This window comes from Labrus mixtus, chromosome 21 (genome assembly GCF_963584025.1).
Source record: "Labrus mixtus chromosome 21, fLabMix1.1, whole genome shotgun sequence".
NCBI classification, from domain to species: Eukaryota; Metazoa; Chordata; class Actinopteri; order Labriformes; family Labridae; genus Labrus; species Labrus mixtus.
Genome location: NC_083632.1, coordinates 7205995 through 7224533, shown reverse-complemented (window position 1 = coordinate 7224533; position 18539 = coordinate 7205995). Strand labels below are relative to the sequence as shown.

Here is an 18539-nt window from a genome sequence, read left to right as displayed (position 1 = left end):
GCGCGCGCGCGTGTGTGTGTGTGTGTGTGTGTGTACCTGAGTTTGTGAAAGGAAACTTCTCACCGGTTCAACAGGTTTTAATGTTTTGAGTCACTACAAAGGATTTATTTTCCCTGAGGCTCAAGGTCAGACCAGATTTATTTATGGACTAACTTGCTCCCCTCGTTTACAATACTTACAGTGAGAATTACTATGTAACAAAAGTAGAATTTAAAAAAACTAAAAGGTCATAATAAAACACATAAATCTTTAGTCTGGCTTACTATTAGTTTTGCTCTTCCACAATGTTAAACACTTACTCAAACACAGTTTTTATTTCATCAAAACGTTACTGAGTAGCACTTTAGTACAATGTTATCACTTGGTTCGGATTATTTACATTTTATGATACTTCTGGTAGAACTAAAGAGAAAAATGACTGTTCTTTTAACAAGACAGTTCCTTTAATGTCCAAAATGTAACAAACAAAACATTACATCAACCATGCTTTACAGTTAATGAGTAAATGAGTTTATGTATTTTCACTTCCCTTTTTATCAGTAAATTTGACTTTTAATGACTTGTACTTGTTACTAAGTATTTCTATAGAATGCTTTTATTATTTTAGTCAAGAAGTTGTAAGAATATGAAACGATGTTAAGACTGCCTGAGCTTAACTTTAACAACTTTAAATAAAACATTTTCCACCTGTTCTGCTTTGACTGAGATGCAATTAGTACTTCTACCACTAGAGAGCGATACAGACCACATTTCCAGAGAGGAACATGAGCTGAAAAGTGGAGATAAAAAAAATATATAATAAAATAATTATGATAAAAATAAGTAAATAAGAAGTGAAAAAAGTATTTTATTGATAATTTACTTTACCACAAGAGATATGCACAACGTTCTCTTTAATCCAGCATCAATTCACTTCCTTTGGCATCTGGCAATAAATAATTATTTACACCATTAAAGGAAAAGCTAATGAAAGTAGCAAGAGGTAACTGTCACTAGAAATGCATTCTGAGTCTTAAGAGTTAAATACAGCGAATGAGACAGCAGTCTTTGGCACAGGAAGCTGATACATAAAAACGTATTGATAGTCTTTGCAGGTTGAAGGCCCGGGTCTTGTGCATAATAATCAATCTTTCTCTCTTAGTTTTCTGACATGTTTAAGGGTCTTAGGTGGGTCTCTTCAGTTGTCTGAGGAAAAGAACACAGAAATTAGGGTCCAAAAATCATCAGAGGATCGTGTTTCATAAGAGGCATGTGGTAGATTTACCCAAGTAGAGTGATGTACTTTAGTATTTCTTAAACCTCATGCTTCTACTGCTCCCTTGCAGGTTCAGAGGTCACTATATTACACAGTTTCTCTAATGCCTCCTACATAATTGTTACTCGTGCATGGCTAATAAAAGAATGACTGTCCTGATTACAATCAAAGTTCATTGTGAAGAAAAGGCAGTCTAAACTGGAAGTCTGAGGCACTCTGATGGGATATAAAAATAATTTTACGCGTAAACACATCCCTATTTATTTAATAAAGGATTTTTTTATATTGCATCAGAGTGCCTCAGACGTTCAGTTTAGACTGCCCTTTCTTCACAATGAACTTTGTTTGTGCTCAAGAGAGTCATTTATTTATTAGCTAAGTTATTACAAAGTTGTAACAATACAAAACACATTTGAAAAGCGTTGTCCAGCTGGAAAGTTTCACAAGTAATTTCCCCTTTAACTTATCTGACTTCAATTACAGTTTGAGGCCCAACAGATTTTAGGACTTTTCTAATATTTCTCTCTATTTTAAAATAAAAGTGTGGCTAGAAAAACCTTTGTCTTCTCTCCTTATTCACACCATGTCCTCTCAGATTTTAAATGCATACATTACAGACATTAAATAGTGTCCAACATATAATCAAACAAGATACAATTCAGACAGTTAAAGGAACTGGTTTTATAATGACTCGCCTGTTCTGAGAACTTTGTACATAGTAAAGAAATTATCCAGCTGTCTAGATTGAGACCATTTACTTACACTGTCCACTAAACTGTACGTTACATGAAGGACATTTACTCGTCATGGAATATATTTACACTGTTAAATAAGCAAATGGATCTAAATGAGAGTAATTTTCCACCTCCAATCAGGAGTCAGGAGAAACAAGTGGTCTTACCTCTGCACTCGTATCTGAGGTCCGAGAAGAGGACGTGTTCCTGAGAGAAGACGAACAGTCCCAGTCTGCCTCCAGCCAGGGTGTGATCGTAAACGGCCCCTGAGTCAGATAAAATGTTCCTGCCCTCGTACACCACCACCCTGCAAAGTGAACACAGGGTTTAGCTCAGTGGTTAAATCTCACGTCTCGTGTTGGTAGTCTAGAGCCCTCGAGGGTTCTGACTCCCACCCTCTGTTGTTTCACCGCATGTCATCTCCCACTCCCTCATACCCTGTATCCAGCTGTAGCCTCTGTCCTTGCCCGCTCATTAAAAGGTATAGAAAGCCCCTCCCAAAATGCTAGCATCATGAGCCTAGCATTTGTTATGTGTTTACCCAATGATGCAGACTACCTGTAACTGATGGCACCTCATGGAAAAGGTAAAACATCAATAGTGAGTTTACCTCGGTGTTAAAATCAGAGGTGGGATGTAACGAAACACATTTACTCAATAATACTTATTTTCCCTTTTTCACAACTTTTCAGATTAACACAAAAAAACATTTATCTAATATTATATCTTAAATGTTTCTGTATTCACCTTGCAGGTTAAACATTAAAAAAACACATAAAGTAGAAATCATAATCTTACATGTTCAGGTTCACATGTTCAGGGTTTGCATGTTCGGTGCATGTACAGATGGGGTGAAGGTGACTCTCTTCACAGCACATTGTACTCCTCTCTATACTGCCCACTTGTGGTCTAACTGCAATAAAGCGGGCTTGAATTAACTTCAAGTAGCATACGATGATGCAGCGAGAATCTTGCTTGGAAGACGTCGCTGGTGTAGCGCCAGTGAAATGTTTGTGTTTGCAGGAGTCAATACGCTGCAAGCTATCGGTAGAAACCGTATTTATAAATGTATTTGCTTAAGAAGTCAAACAATGCTTTACAAAAAGACACTCATAGAACATCACGTCTACGTGGAGTGTGGAAACTTCTTATTCACGTGACCATCAGGCCAGTCACAGTTGTTTACCATTATTGTGAGAATTTAAGCGCTGTTGCAAATGCATCATCCTGTATCCACTCTTGTGTTATTATTGAACAAACTGGATGTGCATACAAGTTGCAAGTTTTAGCTACTCTTTCTTGCCTTGTCTAATGTTCTTGTATTGGATTGATGGAAAGCCCAGTGAATTGTACAACTACCCTTGAAACCTACCTATACGTCACACATCACACATCTTATTTTTATTTGTCTTATTCTTTCTGATGGGTTACTTTATCTTGTTTTTACCAAGGGTTTTCTCTTTAGTGTTGAGCTCTATCATGTTTTGTCCTGTGCTGTTGTTAGTGTGTAAAAGGAGGCCGACTCAATCACTGCAAACCAAATCCACCTACGCCTACCAATAAAGTTACCTTTCCCTTACCCTTTTTTTTTTCTCGCTCTGATTTGTTGATAGTTTATCCATTTGTGTCCAAAAGCATTTGGGTCTTTGGACACACAATTTGAATGTACCGAACATTTCTAGGCCAACTGTGTCTTTTTGTTCTTGTACTCTCTGTTCTGTTCGTTGTTTTACTTTTTTAAAATCTGGCTAAAACTGAGAACATGACGTCAAATGGAGCTATATTAAAAACAGTTCCCGGCGAATGACAAAATATCAATGTGTGTGTGTGTCCTTCAAAAACAAAGAGCAGGAGCCTCTTTTCAGTGAGACATTCAATGAGCATACAGTCATCCTACAATCATCCAGCGCACAGAATGCAACACTTGCGTCCTCAAAGATAGATTCTGTGTGAGTGTATTTTCAGAATAACTTGGCCTTGAACATTGCAGTTTTGTCCTTTCGTCCTGGAGCTTTAAAACCTAGCTCTTGTACTGATGCTTCCCTCTCAATGTGCACATTAAAAGTTACACATTGCCCGGGGCCTGTTTTCAAAAGTCCATTAGTGAGAAGCACAACTAAGTAGAAGTAGATTTGGCAGGTTGAGGAGAACAGGGTACAACACAGAAAGTGAATAACATAGTTGTGATCAAATAACTCGTGGAGATTGATGATAGTCTCCAGCGTGAGGACATCCGAAGGCAACTTTTTGTTCTTAAAAAAACGGAGGAACTGGATGTGATTCGCACAAATTTAAGAAGTGATTCAGCATATTGTTGCGCCAATAAAACTAATATGACCTGAGCTGGCCTGGTACTGACTGAGCCCTAAATGTGTAGTTTAACGCCGTGGTTCTCAACTGGTGGGTCGTGACCCAAAAGTGGGATCGCAGAGCCGTCTTCAGTGGGTCGTGAATGTGCGTGGAAAAACAATGGTGTGGAAAAAGTCTATGAAGTGATTTTGAAATGTGTGTGTTTTGTTTCTTTTTTTTTTTGTCCTGTCACATATTTCTGTACTGTTTGTACTGTACGGTCCAAACTGCAGCATATTTCAAGGAACAAATCTGATCAGTTTGTTCAGAAAGCAGTGATTTCTCATCGAGGAATTGGTAGAGTTGGTGTTCCTGAGGCTAGTTTTTAGTGTTCTTCCACATTTAGAATAAAACCCATATACTTTACGGAATTGTTTGAGGTTTAAAAGCATGTCTTACAATTGTAGTTCTTTTTCGAATTTCTCATATTTTTCCCTTTGCAAACTGTTTTTTTTTTCTTAGTTAAAGCTACGGTGATAAACCTTTGGTTTCTGCACATTTTGGTGCCCCCTGCTGGATAAAGTGGTACTTCATATCGCTATGCTGATCTTCTCCTGTACATTTGTAAGTAGTTTTCTTTTTATTTTATTTTTACAAATGTATCCCTTATCTTTGCCAGCGAACAAAAGAAAATAAGAAAGAGCCAGTGTGCAGTTAATCATTCTGTCTGACATCTACCACGAGGTAGCAGCTTCAGACATTGAAAAGAACTGTATAGAAATTAGGTTTCTTCCTGCTCATCATCTCATTTGCTTCTTTAGGTCATAATGAGGCATCATTACTCTTTTGTTTTCAATCTGTTTTGTAACCATTTAAAAAAACTCCTCACATGAGCTTTAAACATTTGCCTATGTAACTACATAGACATTGTTCCTATGTGCATCTCTTCACTACTTTGAAGGCTTTTAATCATTCAAATAAGAGGGAGAGCGAACAAATCCTCATGTGTTTATCATCACTGTTGAGCTTTTCCATTTTCTTTTTAGCCAAATCCATGGTTATACTCACTTCCTCTGAATGTTGCCACAGAAACTAAATCTCCAGTAAACTGCAGAGACAGTTACCTGGATGTCAACGGCTTACAAAGCATTGTGTGACTGCAAACTAAACGGCATGTGCATTGATGTGAAATCATATTGTTACCCAGCTTTAGAATAACAACATAAAAACCTGCTTTTACATCAGTGATCTCCTGTGAGAATAAAGTCAATTTTTATTGTAAAAGTAGATCAATAAATATGTTCTGAGTCAAAAGGGGAAAAACAAGATGCAACAAATGCTTTAACTGAAAACATCTACGGGCTCATAGATCAAAAGACTTGTTTGTGATTATCCATGCCAATAAAAATGACTTGTTTACCAGAGAAATGTTTTCCAGAGAACACAGGGACAAAGAGTCTCAAAATTTTTGAGTTGGGTCTCATGTCAGCGTTATTCACCTGATGAAACCAGTCTTGGGTCTGTGGATGAGGTGCATTCGATAAGCTGTGTAGTCCTTCCAGCCTATTTTATTGGGGTCATGCCACAGCGTTCTGACCTGAAGCAGACATAAACAAAGACATGTCAGACAAGAGAACAGGTCCAGCCTCTGAGCTTTACTTTGACATCCCTACAACAGAAGGTCTGTTCAAGGTCGTTTCTGAGGACAGTTTCAAATTAGCAACAAAGAGCGAGTTCTAACAAGCAGAATACAAAGGGGAGACAAAGTTTGCTGAATCATGCCTGGTGCCTGGTGTTTCCGGTGTGCCACAGAGCATTGCGTAGATACTCCCCCGGTCCTGTGGTGGAGTTGACCAGTTTGATGGAGACCCCTGCTGTGCCGAAAGCTTTGAACGGCTTTTTCTCCCAGTACGCCTGAGACACCTGCGCTCCCGGGCAGAAAGAATGTGGAGGTGTTGTTGATGCTTTTAACTAAGACGAGGACTGTTGCTGTGCACATTTTTTTGCAAGTGAGAATATAAATAAAAACACTGGAGAGAAGCACAAAGTCGAAGGAGATATTTAAAGGTGAGTAAAGAGAGATTTAAACTTAGATCTAAGGGTTTTATAATGCAGTTTTGGTTCAGTTCATACCACCATTAGTGGAGCTGAGTTATAATAAGGATTGGTGAGCCAGGGCATTGCATTGCAATATTTTACATTCCAATATGATATGGATACACAGATGCACATGATTGATCTGTCATCATAGGGATTGATTGACTCAAACATTCATTTGTTTTTTTGTGTTGGACTGAGTTTACTGGAATGAGAGGTTGTCAGGTTTTTATGACAATATTGGCAATTTTTTTTGATGCAATAAGAATAAAGTGGGATAGAAGGAGATTTTGATGGAAAGATTTGACACATTTTCAGCATAAAAGTGGTAAGAAAAGCAATACTAGATATTTCACCCATTGTTGAAAGTAGCATTAGCTCATTATAATATTGAGTATTGTGGTAATATGGCATCATCTGGTCTGAGGTGATTGTTCCCTCTATTCATAATCGTATCCACAACTCACCTGTTTCCACATGACAACATAGAAGCGCCGGCTGGACTGGTAAGCGAACGCGATGCCTGCGTAGTCGTCATCTCGGTTGGTGTTCACATAAAATGTCACACTGAAGTCCACCGAACTGAACTTGTCATATCCTGGCAAAAAGGAATCGTTTTTTCTTTTTTTCTTTTGAGTTCAACAATTTTAGGTTTTTCTCTTTTTTTGGGGGGGGGAGGGGGGATTAAAGCTTACCTAAAGCGATGCCGGGATCAGAGTTGGCTGTCTGAAGCAGCTCGGTGCCTTGGCTGCGGATCACCCAAAGAGGATCAGACTGCGTGGTGCCTTTAGGGTCCAACAACACAACCTGATACTTCCTGAAGTCTGTAGAGCCGATATCCTGGTTCAGTGGACAGGGATCCAACGCATCTGGAATACTGTCATTGTCAAAGTCGTCGAAGCATGCATCCCCGCTACCATCACCTGCAGAAAGAGGGACAGAGATAAAAAGGCAGAGATGCATTCCAAATGTGATTTCCTGAATTTTGCAAAAGACTCTACTTGGCACGGTAAACGGTTTATGCTGATGTCCAACATTAACATGACCTGGATCACTGCAGACAGACTGGACTGGACCAAAAGGTTTTACTGCATGACTGTTAAACACATTCCTCAAAAATGATACAAAATATCTTCCCCCGTGTGACAGCAAACGAGCCATCATTCATGTCCATCTTGTTCATGATATTCAAGATATTTGAGAATAAAGACATTTAGGCCCCATTGTTTGATTTGAAGCATATCGTAGGTGTAAGTGACACTTCTTCCAGGCTACATTATCTTGAAAAACTTAGACAACACCGACCGTCAGAGTCCAGCTGGTCCTTGTTGGGCACCAGTCTGCAGTTGTCTCGATCGTCGGGGATACCGTCATTATCGTCATCGTGGTCACAGACGTCTCCCTTCCCATCGTTGTCATGGTCGGCCTGGTTACTGTTGGCGATGTAAGGACAGTTATCTAGAGAGTTCTGGAGCCCGTCCTCATCGATGTCCTCGTTGTTGTCGCACATGTCGCCCACCAGGTCGCTGTCCGAATCACGCTGCAAAGAAAACAACGCATGCACACTTTAGTCACATTCTCTGTATCACTGATTTTATAGAAAGACGTTAAACAAGTCTCAAGCTCCTCCCTTTGTACAAAAGTGAAGACAAAATGATCCCTGTTACGGGTGCTGACATATTGCACAGGTGACATCATTAACAGCCAGAGTTACTCAGTAGACTCTGCTGCACTTTTGTCGCCGCGGCCCCTTCTACAAACCAAACAACACATTTAACTCACTGATGAAACATCTTTGATCTCTCATGTCGGGAAAGTCTTTAACATGACAGATTCTTGTGGCGGTGTGAAGCAGACCCCACACGGTCACAGAAAGTTAAATGATCTGTGTTTGTTCATTTTCCTCTCGCTGTTTCCTTTTCTCCTCCGCTCACCTGGTGCTCAAAGCGCTACAGGAGCTGCATTTGTCAACAGAGCTGTCAATCATGGTGTTTTACACCCTTTTATATTACTGTAGCTTCTCAGAAACATGAGCACCTGTGTAAGAGCAACAATCTGAAAATATAAGTTAATTAGTTCAGCATTAAAGTGTTATTGTAGAATATTTTTACTCAGTGTTAGACTTGTATAGATAAGAGCAAATATGTATGTGTCATGCACATGCTCCCTTTAAAAGACTGAGTGACATCACATGCAGTTGAGTTACAAGTTGACTACAACTTGGAAATCTATCAGCACTATAAGAACTAACTTAAAGACAGAAACCATTTTTGACAAAAATGTACGTGACATATTTTATTTTTCTAGTTTGACCCATGTCCCATCTGTTAAAATGGAGGAGGTGGAGCTTAAGTCCTATACTGCAGCCGGTCAGTAGGGGGAGCTCCAAATGTTTAGGCCTCACTCTTGTGGAGCTGTCATGTTGCCTATCTTTTTATTCAGTGTATGCTTTGTATAATCAGTAAAGTTAGACACAAGTTTTTGCGCTTAGGTTGATCATAACTGAAATACACTTCTAAGACTTTCCTGTAATATTTCCTTGTTTAATAGCCAGCAATAAAATGAAAGCCCATACCAGATGTTCTTTGAGGCACAGTGTCTAATCCAAGTTGTTATCTTAGGACGTTTCTAAGTGGACAGATGTCTGTTTAAATGATTTGTGTGTGTGTGTGTGTTTTTTTTTAAATTGACCTGCAGTGGGTTGTGTAGAAGGGGACAGTTGTCACACTGGTCTCCAACACCATCCAGGTCTGTGTCCCTCTGGTCAGTGTTGTAGACTAAAGGGCAGTTGTCACGGTCATTCAGAACATCTGGAGAAGCAAGGAGAAAAATACAGACCCAGCAGATAAATTACATTTTATTGAACTTGTACAGTTTTATTACGCACTAAAATCAAGACATGCAAAGGAATATAAATCAAGACAATATTTGGTTAAATGCATTTAAATCCATATTTCATTCTGTGCTCATTACTTCTGGATTTCTATTTCCTTTCATAGAAAATCCATTCAGTTATTTTGTCTTCCAGACCCCTAACGATCCGTGTAAAATCTATGATATATCTCATGAGACTCCTCCTGAAAAATACACCGTTGGATGTTTAAATAGATTTAGTCATCTTCTTAATCGTTTAATTTACAGTAAGAAGAAGAGTAGACAGATATATAGAGGGGTTAAGCATCAGGCCACCTGAAATTTAAAATATCCTGGAAAGTGTCCCACAGCCTAAAATCTTTTCACTTTGATGGAAATGTGTTCCTCTCTCTTTTTCCCCTGCCATTAAAAAGTCAAATAGACATTTACTCCAGCATTGTCTGTTTTGTTTCTCACAGGTATATGTAAAAAACAATAAAGGCTAGAAGATTTCAAACTTTGGTTCATCTCGACTTAAAGTTGAAGCTCCTATAAGGAGTTTTTAACTGTCGATATTAATGAAATGAATACTGATGCCTCTACATGACCGACTAAAGCAAACAAGACAATAAGCAGCATGGTTGATTATTTCTATTCAGTTTTTTCATTATGCCTTGAACCCTGGCTGTGGGGTAGGTGTCGGACGATGTAAATAATAGCACACTGCTGAGTCAGCCTTTTTTTTTTTCACTCCACGGCAAAGATTTAAAGACGTTTTGAAACAAAGAAGGATGAGATTTTTGTCGTAAAACCCTTTTTTTTTTTTTTACACATGTATAGGAACAGATCAGCAGGAGATAAGAGCTACCACATTGTCATCCGGGACATTATTTTTGGTTTATTGAACATAATGAGATCCTTAGACTGTCTCTGAATACTGAATTTATGGGATTTTAGAAGAAGACTGGTATAATCAGATAAGTAACTGCATATTTTTGTTCCTGTTCAGTGAGTAGCTCCCACCGTCTCCGTCAATGTCGATGCTGCAGGCGTCTCCCTCTCCGTTCCCATCAGTGTCTGTCTGCAGTGGGTTGCTTTCAAACGGGCAGTTATCACAGCGATCCCCAACCCCGTCTCTGTCGGAGTCAAACTGCCGAGGGTTGTACACCAGCGGGCAGTTGTCCTATCACAGACACACATTTGTGCAACCATACACATACTGAGAATTTGTATTTTTTTGCCTGTCTGAGCGATTTTATCCTCCGAACGATTCTCTTCTGAGGATCTGAGCGACGGTCTCACCCTTTCATCGGTGATGTCATCATTGTCATCATCAGGATCACAGGCGTCTCCCTGTCCGTCCTGGTCCAGGTCCTCCTGTCCAGAGTTTGGTAGCATTGGACAGTTATCCTGGAACCAAATCACAACCAACTTTAGTGAACTCACACTAAACCACAAAACTTACAGCCAACCACTTTTTTCACAATTGTACCTTTTCGCAGTGATACGTTGCGTTCTGTTTGCAGGTCAATCTCTTGTTGGGCCAACCATCCAGATCAGAGTCTTCCCCACACAGAAAGCCGTCGCCTGCAAACCCGACAGCGCACTCACACCTGTACAAAACCTCAGATGCCAGGCCCAGGTACAGACAGTCTGCAAACCTGTGGCAGGTGTGTGTGTTGTCTTTGCAAGGATTGTATGGTTCACACACCTACAGAGAGAATACCGAAGAGATTTATGACTTTAGTTCAGAGAAAAGAAAAGTAGTTGAGACACAAATAAAAAAAAGTTTATCATGGAGGGGAAACACACACCTGCTTGATTTTCTGGGCTTCCTGCAGTCCCAGGCCGTACGGCTGGGAGCCTTTATAACGAGGAGGACAGGGCAGACAGTAGAACCCAGGGTCTGTGTTTACACACTGTGTGACACACACACCCTCCACCTCACACTGCAGCAATAGAATAGAAAGCCATGTTAAGTATATCTAGCACTAGCACAAGAGAAAGACATGACAGGCGGTGTTTATGAGCTGGAACCCTTGGCCTGGATCACACTACTGTACGTAACATTTACTTCTTTTTAGAGGTACGCAATGTCAGATAAAGCGGACCGATCACAGCTTTCTTTCACAGCCTCCATGAAGTGCTAAAGTCATCAGGAGGATTAGGGAAAAACTTTGCGGATCTGGAAGTTTCCACCAAACCTGAGATTTATCGTGCATGTCATAGATGTTTGTGGGAAAAAGGCAGAGACGGTAAATCTGAGAGTTTACAGGCACACAAGCTGCTTTGTGAGGCTGTCGTTTAGTACGAGGGTTTTTCCTCATGCTTACAATGACAGAGCTTACATGCTGATAATTAGCAGCTTTAATGTTTACACTTTTCTCCATGTTAGCTCAACGTGTTTGCATACTGAGATTTACTGATTGTCAGCAAACACAAAGTTCAGCTGAGGTTGATGGCAAAATCATTTGTTTGGAAGGTAATGGGTACTAAAGCAGAGTGAAAGACAAAATAAAACTTTGACTTGGTGATAGAATTCATCTGGAGGGAAACATAAATGGGTGTACAAAGATTCATTCCATTGTATCCAGTCGATGTGAGACGTTTAACTCCAAACCTCAACATCAACCTGCTCTTTGCATTAGAAGAACCGTTTGGGAGCCATCAACTTTACAAGGATACATGGTCTGGGAACCTTGAATACCTGTACTAAATTTAATGCCAATCCATCTGTCATATGTTAACAAATGTTACATGTAACATGTCGTTTATCTAGATGCCAAAGATCCTTGGTCGCACAGTTAAGATCTGGTTTTCTCCCTCAGGCCATTGGAGTCGGTCGATTTAAAAATATTCTTAAAGAAAACAGACTCTGTGAGATGTGTGATTTGGATGAAGTGGAAACTGAGTCCCATTTTCTTTTGCATTGTACAAAATATGATGACTTGTTATTGAGCTATTATTCCATAATGTTGCTCTTCAAAAAACAGAAATAATGGGGTGGACAGATGTGCAACAACTGGAATGGCTGTTTAAGCTTGCTAATTTTGTCTCAAAAGCTCAGAAAACAGATATAAAAAGATATTTTGTCTTGCTTTTGCGTTGTCTTTTTGTTCCATGACACTGAGACTCTGCACTCTTATCCTGGAATATGTAAATTCATGGTGTCCTGTAAGCCCATGCTTACATATAAATTTATGCATGAGACCTCAAAACTTGTTTAAGGGATAATTCATGCATTTTCCAAGCTTTTTCTGTCACCAAAGTGGTGGTGTTACCTCGCAGTCTAAGTACTGAGCAGGAGCAGCTGACTTCAGATACAATTGCATGCCCACATTACCTCATCCTCATCTTCACAGTGGGTGCCATTTCCCTGTAAACCCAGCGGACAGTGTCCACATTCCCACGATCCATCGCTATATGATGAACACTTCACCCCCGGAAAACATGGATTCGACAGCAAACATAAATCTAAAAAAAAACAAAACATTAAAATGAGTCACATTGCAAAGTAATCCATATAGGGGTTAAAGGTGCTCTGATTATCTCAGGAATTTGAGATATGAATCATTTGTCTTTTCTCTCCTCGGACTGAATAATTAGATGAAAGCAGCATAAGGGCTGCAGGATAATCTTTTTTTAATCCATTATTGTATGAAAATATGTCGCACCAGTTAAAAAGCAATTCTGCTTTTTCTTGCATGTGACTCTACTTATAGAATAATGTATGCAAACACTATTAAGTTGTACCTCTAGCCTGAAGTTTGTGGACATGGTTTAGGTTTACCTATAGGACAGGACTGTTTGTTACATGCTTCATAGTCTGTGGCGTCTCCGGCACAGGGTTTCCCTCCGTTCTGAGGGGCCGGGTTTAAACACTCCCTCTGGCGACTTTTAAGGCCGCCTCCACATGTTGCTGAGCAGAGTGACCATCCGCTCCAGCCGGTCCAACCTCCAGCGACTGAAGGTGAAAATATCATTCCAAAAAGTTAATGTCTACAGTGAAGCGAGTTTGTGCATTTCTATTTTTTTTTTTAAAACTCACCGGGGCAGAGTGTGTTGTTGCAGGATTGTGTCTCCCTGGCGCTGCCCGTGCACCCTCTGCCCCCCTTCTGTGGTGGAGGGCTGTTGCAGAGGCGAACCCGTGTGATGTTTCCGTCTCCACATGTGGTCGTGCACGCAGACCAAGGAGACCAAAGTCCCCAGTTCCCATCAGCGCGACCTTCGACATGACACAAACACAGAAAAGTTTGTAAAAAAAAGTCTATTTTTTTTGTGTCGCAGCTAGGAAAAGTCTTCAACACAGACCCCCGCCAAATCTCCACACTGTGTATACATCCCTAAAGCTACCACATGTTTCCAATTATGATCATAATCTTCAGAATCCATTACTCTGAAGTTCCATATTTTTTGCTCTTTGAGGAATGTTCGATCGTTCCCTTTGAGCGGCTGTGCAAAATCAATCACTAGAATAAATTAAACCATGACATCAGGCGTGCCGATTGATGTCCCTCCTACCCTTGCGGTCGCACTTCGTCAGCATGCAGCTGCGGGTTTGGACCGACGGGCCGGAGCAGGACGGCATGATGCTGTTGCAGGATCGGCCTCTTTGCTGACCTCCTCGTCCACAGGTGACGGAGCAGTGCGTCCATTCAGACCACGGGGACCAGCCAGTTTCATTATCTTTACACACAACGGAGACACACACTATCAGCACAACTTCATCATACTTGCGTTATATAATGTCGAGGATAGTATCACGTTGCAGGAACTCACTGAGACACACTGGACAGCACTCTCCTTCAATAAAAGAAGGATTGATACAGGAAACTGGAGGGCATGACATCAGCTGACACACCGCCTTCCCTCCCTACACAAGATGGAGAAACAAAACAAGAAACTAGAACAAACATTATTCAACATACGTCACGTTGAGCCAGATGTTTTGCCCGTCCTTGCGGATGAATTCTTTTGCCGTCATGACTCATAGTAAGTTTGGCTATTCCTTCAATCCAAACCTTGACTAAAACTAATTATGTTTCATAAAGAGAAACAGACGCAGAGAGGAGGATGAAGCAAGCATGAAATATGGACTGGAAAACGGCAGCAGAGGAATTCAATGAAACCACACTGGGTTTAAGTCAAACTTTAGCATCTCCCCAACTGGTTAATAAATTACAATGAAATTATTTCACGTTTTGGAAAATATGCTTATTTGATTTCTTGCCAAGAGTGAGAAGAGAAGATCGATCCCACTCTTAAGTCTGAAAGTGGAATTGATTTTTTTTTTTTTTTAATCTAACTACCAGCATGAAAGGGAATAAGCGAATTTTCCAAACTGTTGAACCCTTCCTGTAAGGTGAAGCTACAATAGAGGAGGAAGATTTGTGAATTTATTTTATTTCCTGGATAGAAAAATAATATTTGCAAAAGAAAATGTAAGGTTACACGTGTCATCAACAGAGTCAACTCCCAAGTAATCAAAGTCTTGCAGAAGTCAGATACAAGTCAAGAGAGGAAATGTTTTTTAATTACAAAAAAAACAACTGTTCTGCACTGCAAATAAAACAGAAAGATTCAGGAATATAAAGTCAGGGTGTACCTTTTTATCAAGATGATTGTTTTAACTCTGTTCTCTGTGCATCGGAGACTTGATAGGCAACCCCCTGCCTTGAATATTTTAGATTTCATTTGCATCAGGTTGGTGAAACACTGACCTGGCAGGTACAGAAGGTGCAGCTGTCCACCTCCCAGTCCTGCCCATGGTCGTACACCCGCCCGTCCTGGACGCACCACACCTCCTCAGCTCTGTCCACCTCAGGGTCATAACCATCGAGGTCCCCTCCTCCATAGTCATTGCCGCGGCCGTCACCGTGCCAATCACCTCGGCCACTGCTTCTACGACTGCTGCTGCTGTTGCTCCGGCTGCTGCTATTGCTGCTCAGCTCAGCCAAAGAAAGACGCATCTCTTCATTCTCTTTTGACTGAGAATACAAAAATCACACACAAACAGTAAAATCATCATCAGAAAACTTACAACACATGTTGATTTGTATCTATCCCCCTCTATGGCACACAGAGACCTTTTGAATTTGACTTGAATGGTGCTTGAGTTCATTCACTGGCAACATTTTAACACGGGTGGTTTTTCTTTCTGTTTATGTTTCCCCCCCAAATTACCAAGACATCCACCACAAACCACGGAGCTTCCGGCCAGAAAGTTATTATGCCACTTGTTCAAATTTCCCTGGAAGAAGACAGACTTCATAATAAAATCTCCCCCGGCAAATACAGTGTGAAGTTCTGATTTAGCCGGCATTCACATTAACCGTCTCTATTTGTCGAAAACCATAACACCAAAACTACTTTTGTAGTGTTTTATTGATGTAGAAATGTTAAACTATAAAAAGCCTTTTTTAATTACTTTTCAGAAGGGACAAGGGATCGGACAGTTTTTTAAAATTTTTATATTGTTCATATTTTCTACGTCAGAACTTTAAAGTGATGAATTTAAATGTGCAAACAGGGCATCTTTAAACAAGAAAATAGGAGTAGCTTTTTGTTTAAATATACATAATGTTGTCATTTACTTTTCTTTTTAATTCACTTGACCCCTCCCAAAACTCCTTTACAAATTTCTGATTATTAGCATTTTATTTTATACCTTCAGTTTATCCACAATTAAACAGCCGGATTGAAGTTCTTAAAGAGCCTTAAATGACCTCTTACTCACTGATTAAAAAAGTCTGAAACATCACTTTTCTTTTTTACATTTTTGAAACACTCCTTTAAAAGGTTATTACATGTTTTTTCTAATAATGTCTATTTGATGTTAAGTTCAATTCCTTCTTATTGAAATAAAAGTAGCATCAGAAAGTTACATACAAAAGGAAAACAATTGCCAACATGCAGATCATACATGTGACTACTTACTACTCTGTCCAGGTCTTCCAGCAGGTTGCTGGTTACAATCCTCAGGCCGTGGATTTCAGTGAGCAAACCCACCAGCTCGTCACACGGATGACGACAGATTTGTGACGACACATTTTCCACCTTTACACCACCCACACCTGTAGAGAAGGCACACGTGTGTGTCATCAGTGCCAGATTGTAGATCTGCATCAATAAATAATTTAATAAGAATGATGAAGAATCTGGCTTTGCACATGCATTTTAATGCAGATATTCTGAGTGTCTCTTTGAGGATGTTTGGTACCTGCACGCACAGCTGCTGCATGGATGAATATCAGAATCAGGGGGAAACCTCTCAGCGGACTCATTCCTGTTCACACATTAATCACATATGCATTCACCATGAAGTATAGCTGCTATACTGCAACACCAGCACACAACACAAGCACGGCTGCAGCAGAGGAGATAAAAGAAGAAGAAGATGAAGAGGGAATTAACCTTGCATACCTGCGTGCTCCTCGCTGCTCTGCTTTTCTCAGCAATTAAAAATCCCGGCTGGAAGGATAGTCCCTGCTGCAGCTCCACAGAGGCTGTGATGGAATATCTACCTCTTTTTCACTCTCCCTTGTTTCCTTGTCTCCTTGTGTCCTTCCCACCTTGGAATCTGGACCGTCACAGCTTTCAGAAATTAGTTTTAAAACGTGTCAAAAATAAAAAAAGGGAAAGGCTGGTAAGAGTAGAGAACATGCAGACAGCTCTGCAGAAAGTCCTAATGTGGTTATGTATTTCTTTGAGTGTGTGTGTGTGTCATTGTGTGTGTGTGTGTGTGTGTGTGTGTGTGTGTGTGTGTGTGTGTGTGTGTGTGTGTGTGTGTGTGTGTGCGCCTGTGTGTGTTTGTGTGTGAGGCAGGAGCGGGGGCCATATTTTACCCGTCTGTCTGGCGATGAGCTGGGCTGCATATCTCCCAGCAAGAAACCCAGCTGGATGGAAGGATCTGTGTGTGTGTGTGTGTGTGTGTGTGTGTGTGTGTGTAAGTGTGTTCTTGTGTGCATGTGTATGTGTGTGTGTACGTCTGTGTGTGTGTGTGTGTGTGTGTGTGTGTGTGTTGATGTCTCTATGCAGGTTTCCGAGACATGTCGTTTATACTTGTCACTCAACAAACTCAAACACACACAAAGAATATACACACACACGCACACACACACACAGAAACACACATATAGATTGGCTGTCCGAGTTTCCAAAAATATTTGGAGCGGGAAAACTGGCAACCCAATTAATCCCTGGTGAAAATGAGAGGCTTGATGTGTGTGTTCCTGTGTGTTTCTTAAGATTCTTTTGTCTTGACGTCTGCACATTCTGAGGTAAAGATGAGTAAAATAGTGAAATATAAAAACCTCTTCCAATGGGACCATCATCTCTCTATCCTTCTTTTCCCTCACTCTCTCTCTCCCTTTATTTCTCTCTTTTCTCTGTTTGGTCGTCTCCCCGCCGAGTCAAAGAGGCATCATCATCCTCCTGAATCATATTTTCCATCTGTAGCCTCCACTTGTGGAATAATGAATCTCACAGATGTGTGCGACTGTGCCCATACAAACACAGACTTTCGCACAAACACATCAACAAATTCCCCATTTCCAGAGAGCAGAAAAAAACCTCACAACGAGGAACAAACCGGGACAGACCCGATGTTTCTTTTTGGATGTGGGTCATTGGTAGAGACAGTGAAAACAGGTGCTGCCTGTCACTTCTCCGAGAAGCCACAAAAAGTAATAAAGTCTAAGGGGGTATAAAAGAAAAAAGGACCTTGGGAAAAAGTTATGGTGCACTAAGTAAAAGGCACATTCAGTTCTGGGAGCCTGAAGTCAGTTCTTTTGAGAGAAAATTGTTTTAAAGACAGCACATGGCTCAGGTTGTGATGAGCTGCAGACAGACCTGCAAAAGCAACAGGAACATCACTAGTGAGATTGAAGCCAGGTTGAGAAACAGGGCACTTTATGCAATCAGGCAGCTTAAGAAAAAAAGGTTGCTGTAGGGCTGCAGCAATTGGCCCATCTCTCTAAAGGTAACCAGTGAACTCAAAGGGGCTTTCTGCATTATGCGCTAAGCCATGATGACTGTGAGACCTGACTGCTGTTATGAACTGCAGACAGACCCTCCTGCGATAACAGCTCTAAGTATGTAGTGGTCAGAGAATTACACGGTCAGAGAATTACACGGGCTAAAAGTAAAGGGATTTACATGGAAGGGGGCACATAATGCAGGAGTGCATGGAGGAGGTCAGGTTTCAATTTTAAGTCCCCGTATAAGACATACTTTCACCTCCGAGCCGCTGTGAGATGATATTGTAGTTTTTATATTGTTTTATTTCTTCAAAAAATATGTTTTTCTAATAG

At 40.5% G+C, this 18539-nt stretch overlaps 1 protein-coding gene across 2 annotated transcripts; it reads right to left on the bottom strand.

The window, feature by feature from the left end:
* Positions 1 to 827: 827 nt before the first annotated feature.
* LOC132955713 (thrombospondin-2-like) lies at positions 828 to 17036 on the bottom strand. 2 transcript variants are annotated; one of them, XM_061028677.1, is made up of 21 exons: positions 16642 to 17036; positions 16448 to 16513; positions 16165 to 16301; positions 14949 to 15215; positions 14008 to 14101; positions 13750 to 13914; positions 13277 to 13453; positions 13019 to 13192; positions 12572 to 12702; positions 11043 to 11177; positions 10721 to 10939; positions 10531 to 10638; positions 10252 to 10411; positions 9067 to 9185; positions 7681 to 7915; positions 7071 to 7298; positions 6843 to 6973; positions 6061 to 6201; positions 5778 to 5875; positions 2157 to 2296; positions 828 to 1185 (listed from the first exon to the last, which is right to left on the bottom strand). In XM_061028677.1, the coding sequence occupies exons 1-21, from the start codon at positions 16646 to 16648 to the stop codon at positions 1178 to 1180; spliced, it is 2940 nt and encodes a 979-aa protein (XP_060884660.1). In that variant the 5' UTR covers positions 16649 to 17036; the 3' UTR covers positions 828 to 1177. The 2 variants fall into 2 exon arrangements, with proteins under 2 accessions (XP_060884660.1, XP_060884659.1); XM_061028676.1 differs by lacking the exons at positions 828 to 1185; positions 2157 to 2296; positions 5778 to 5875 and having other exon boundaries at positions 6029 to 6201; positions 16651 to 17036.
* Positions 17037 to 18539: the final 1503 nt, after the last annotated feature.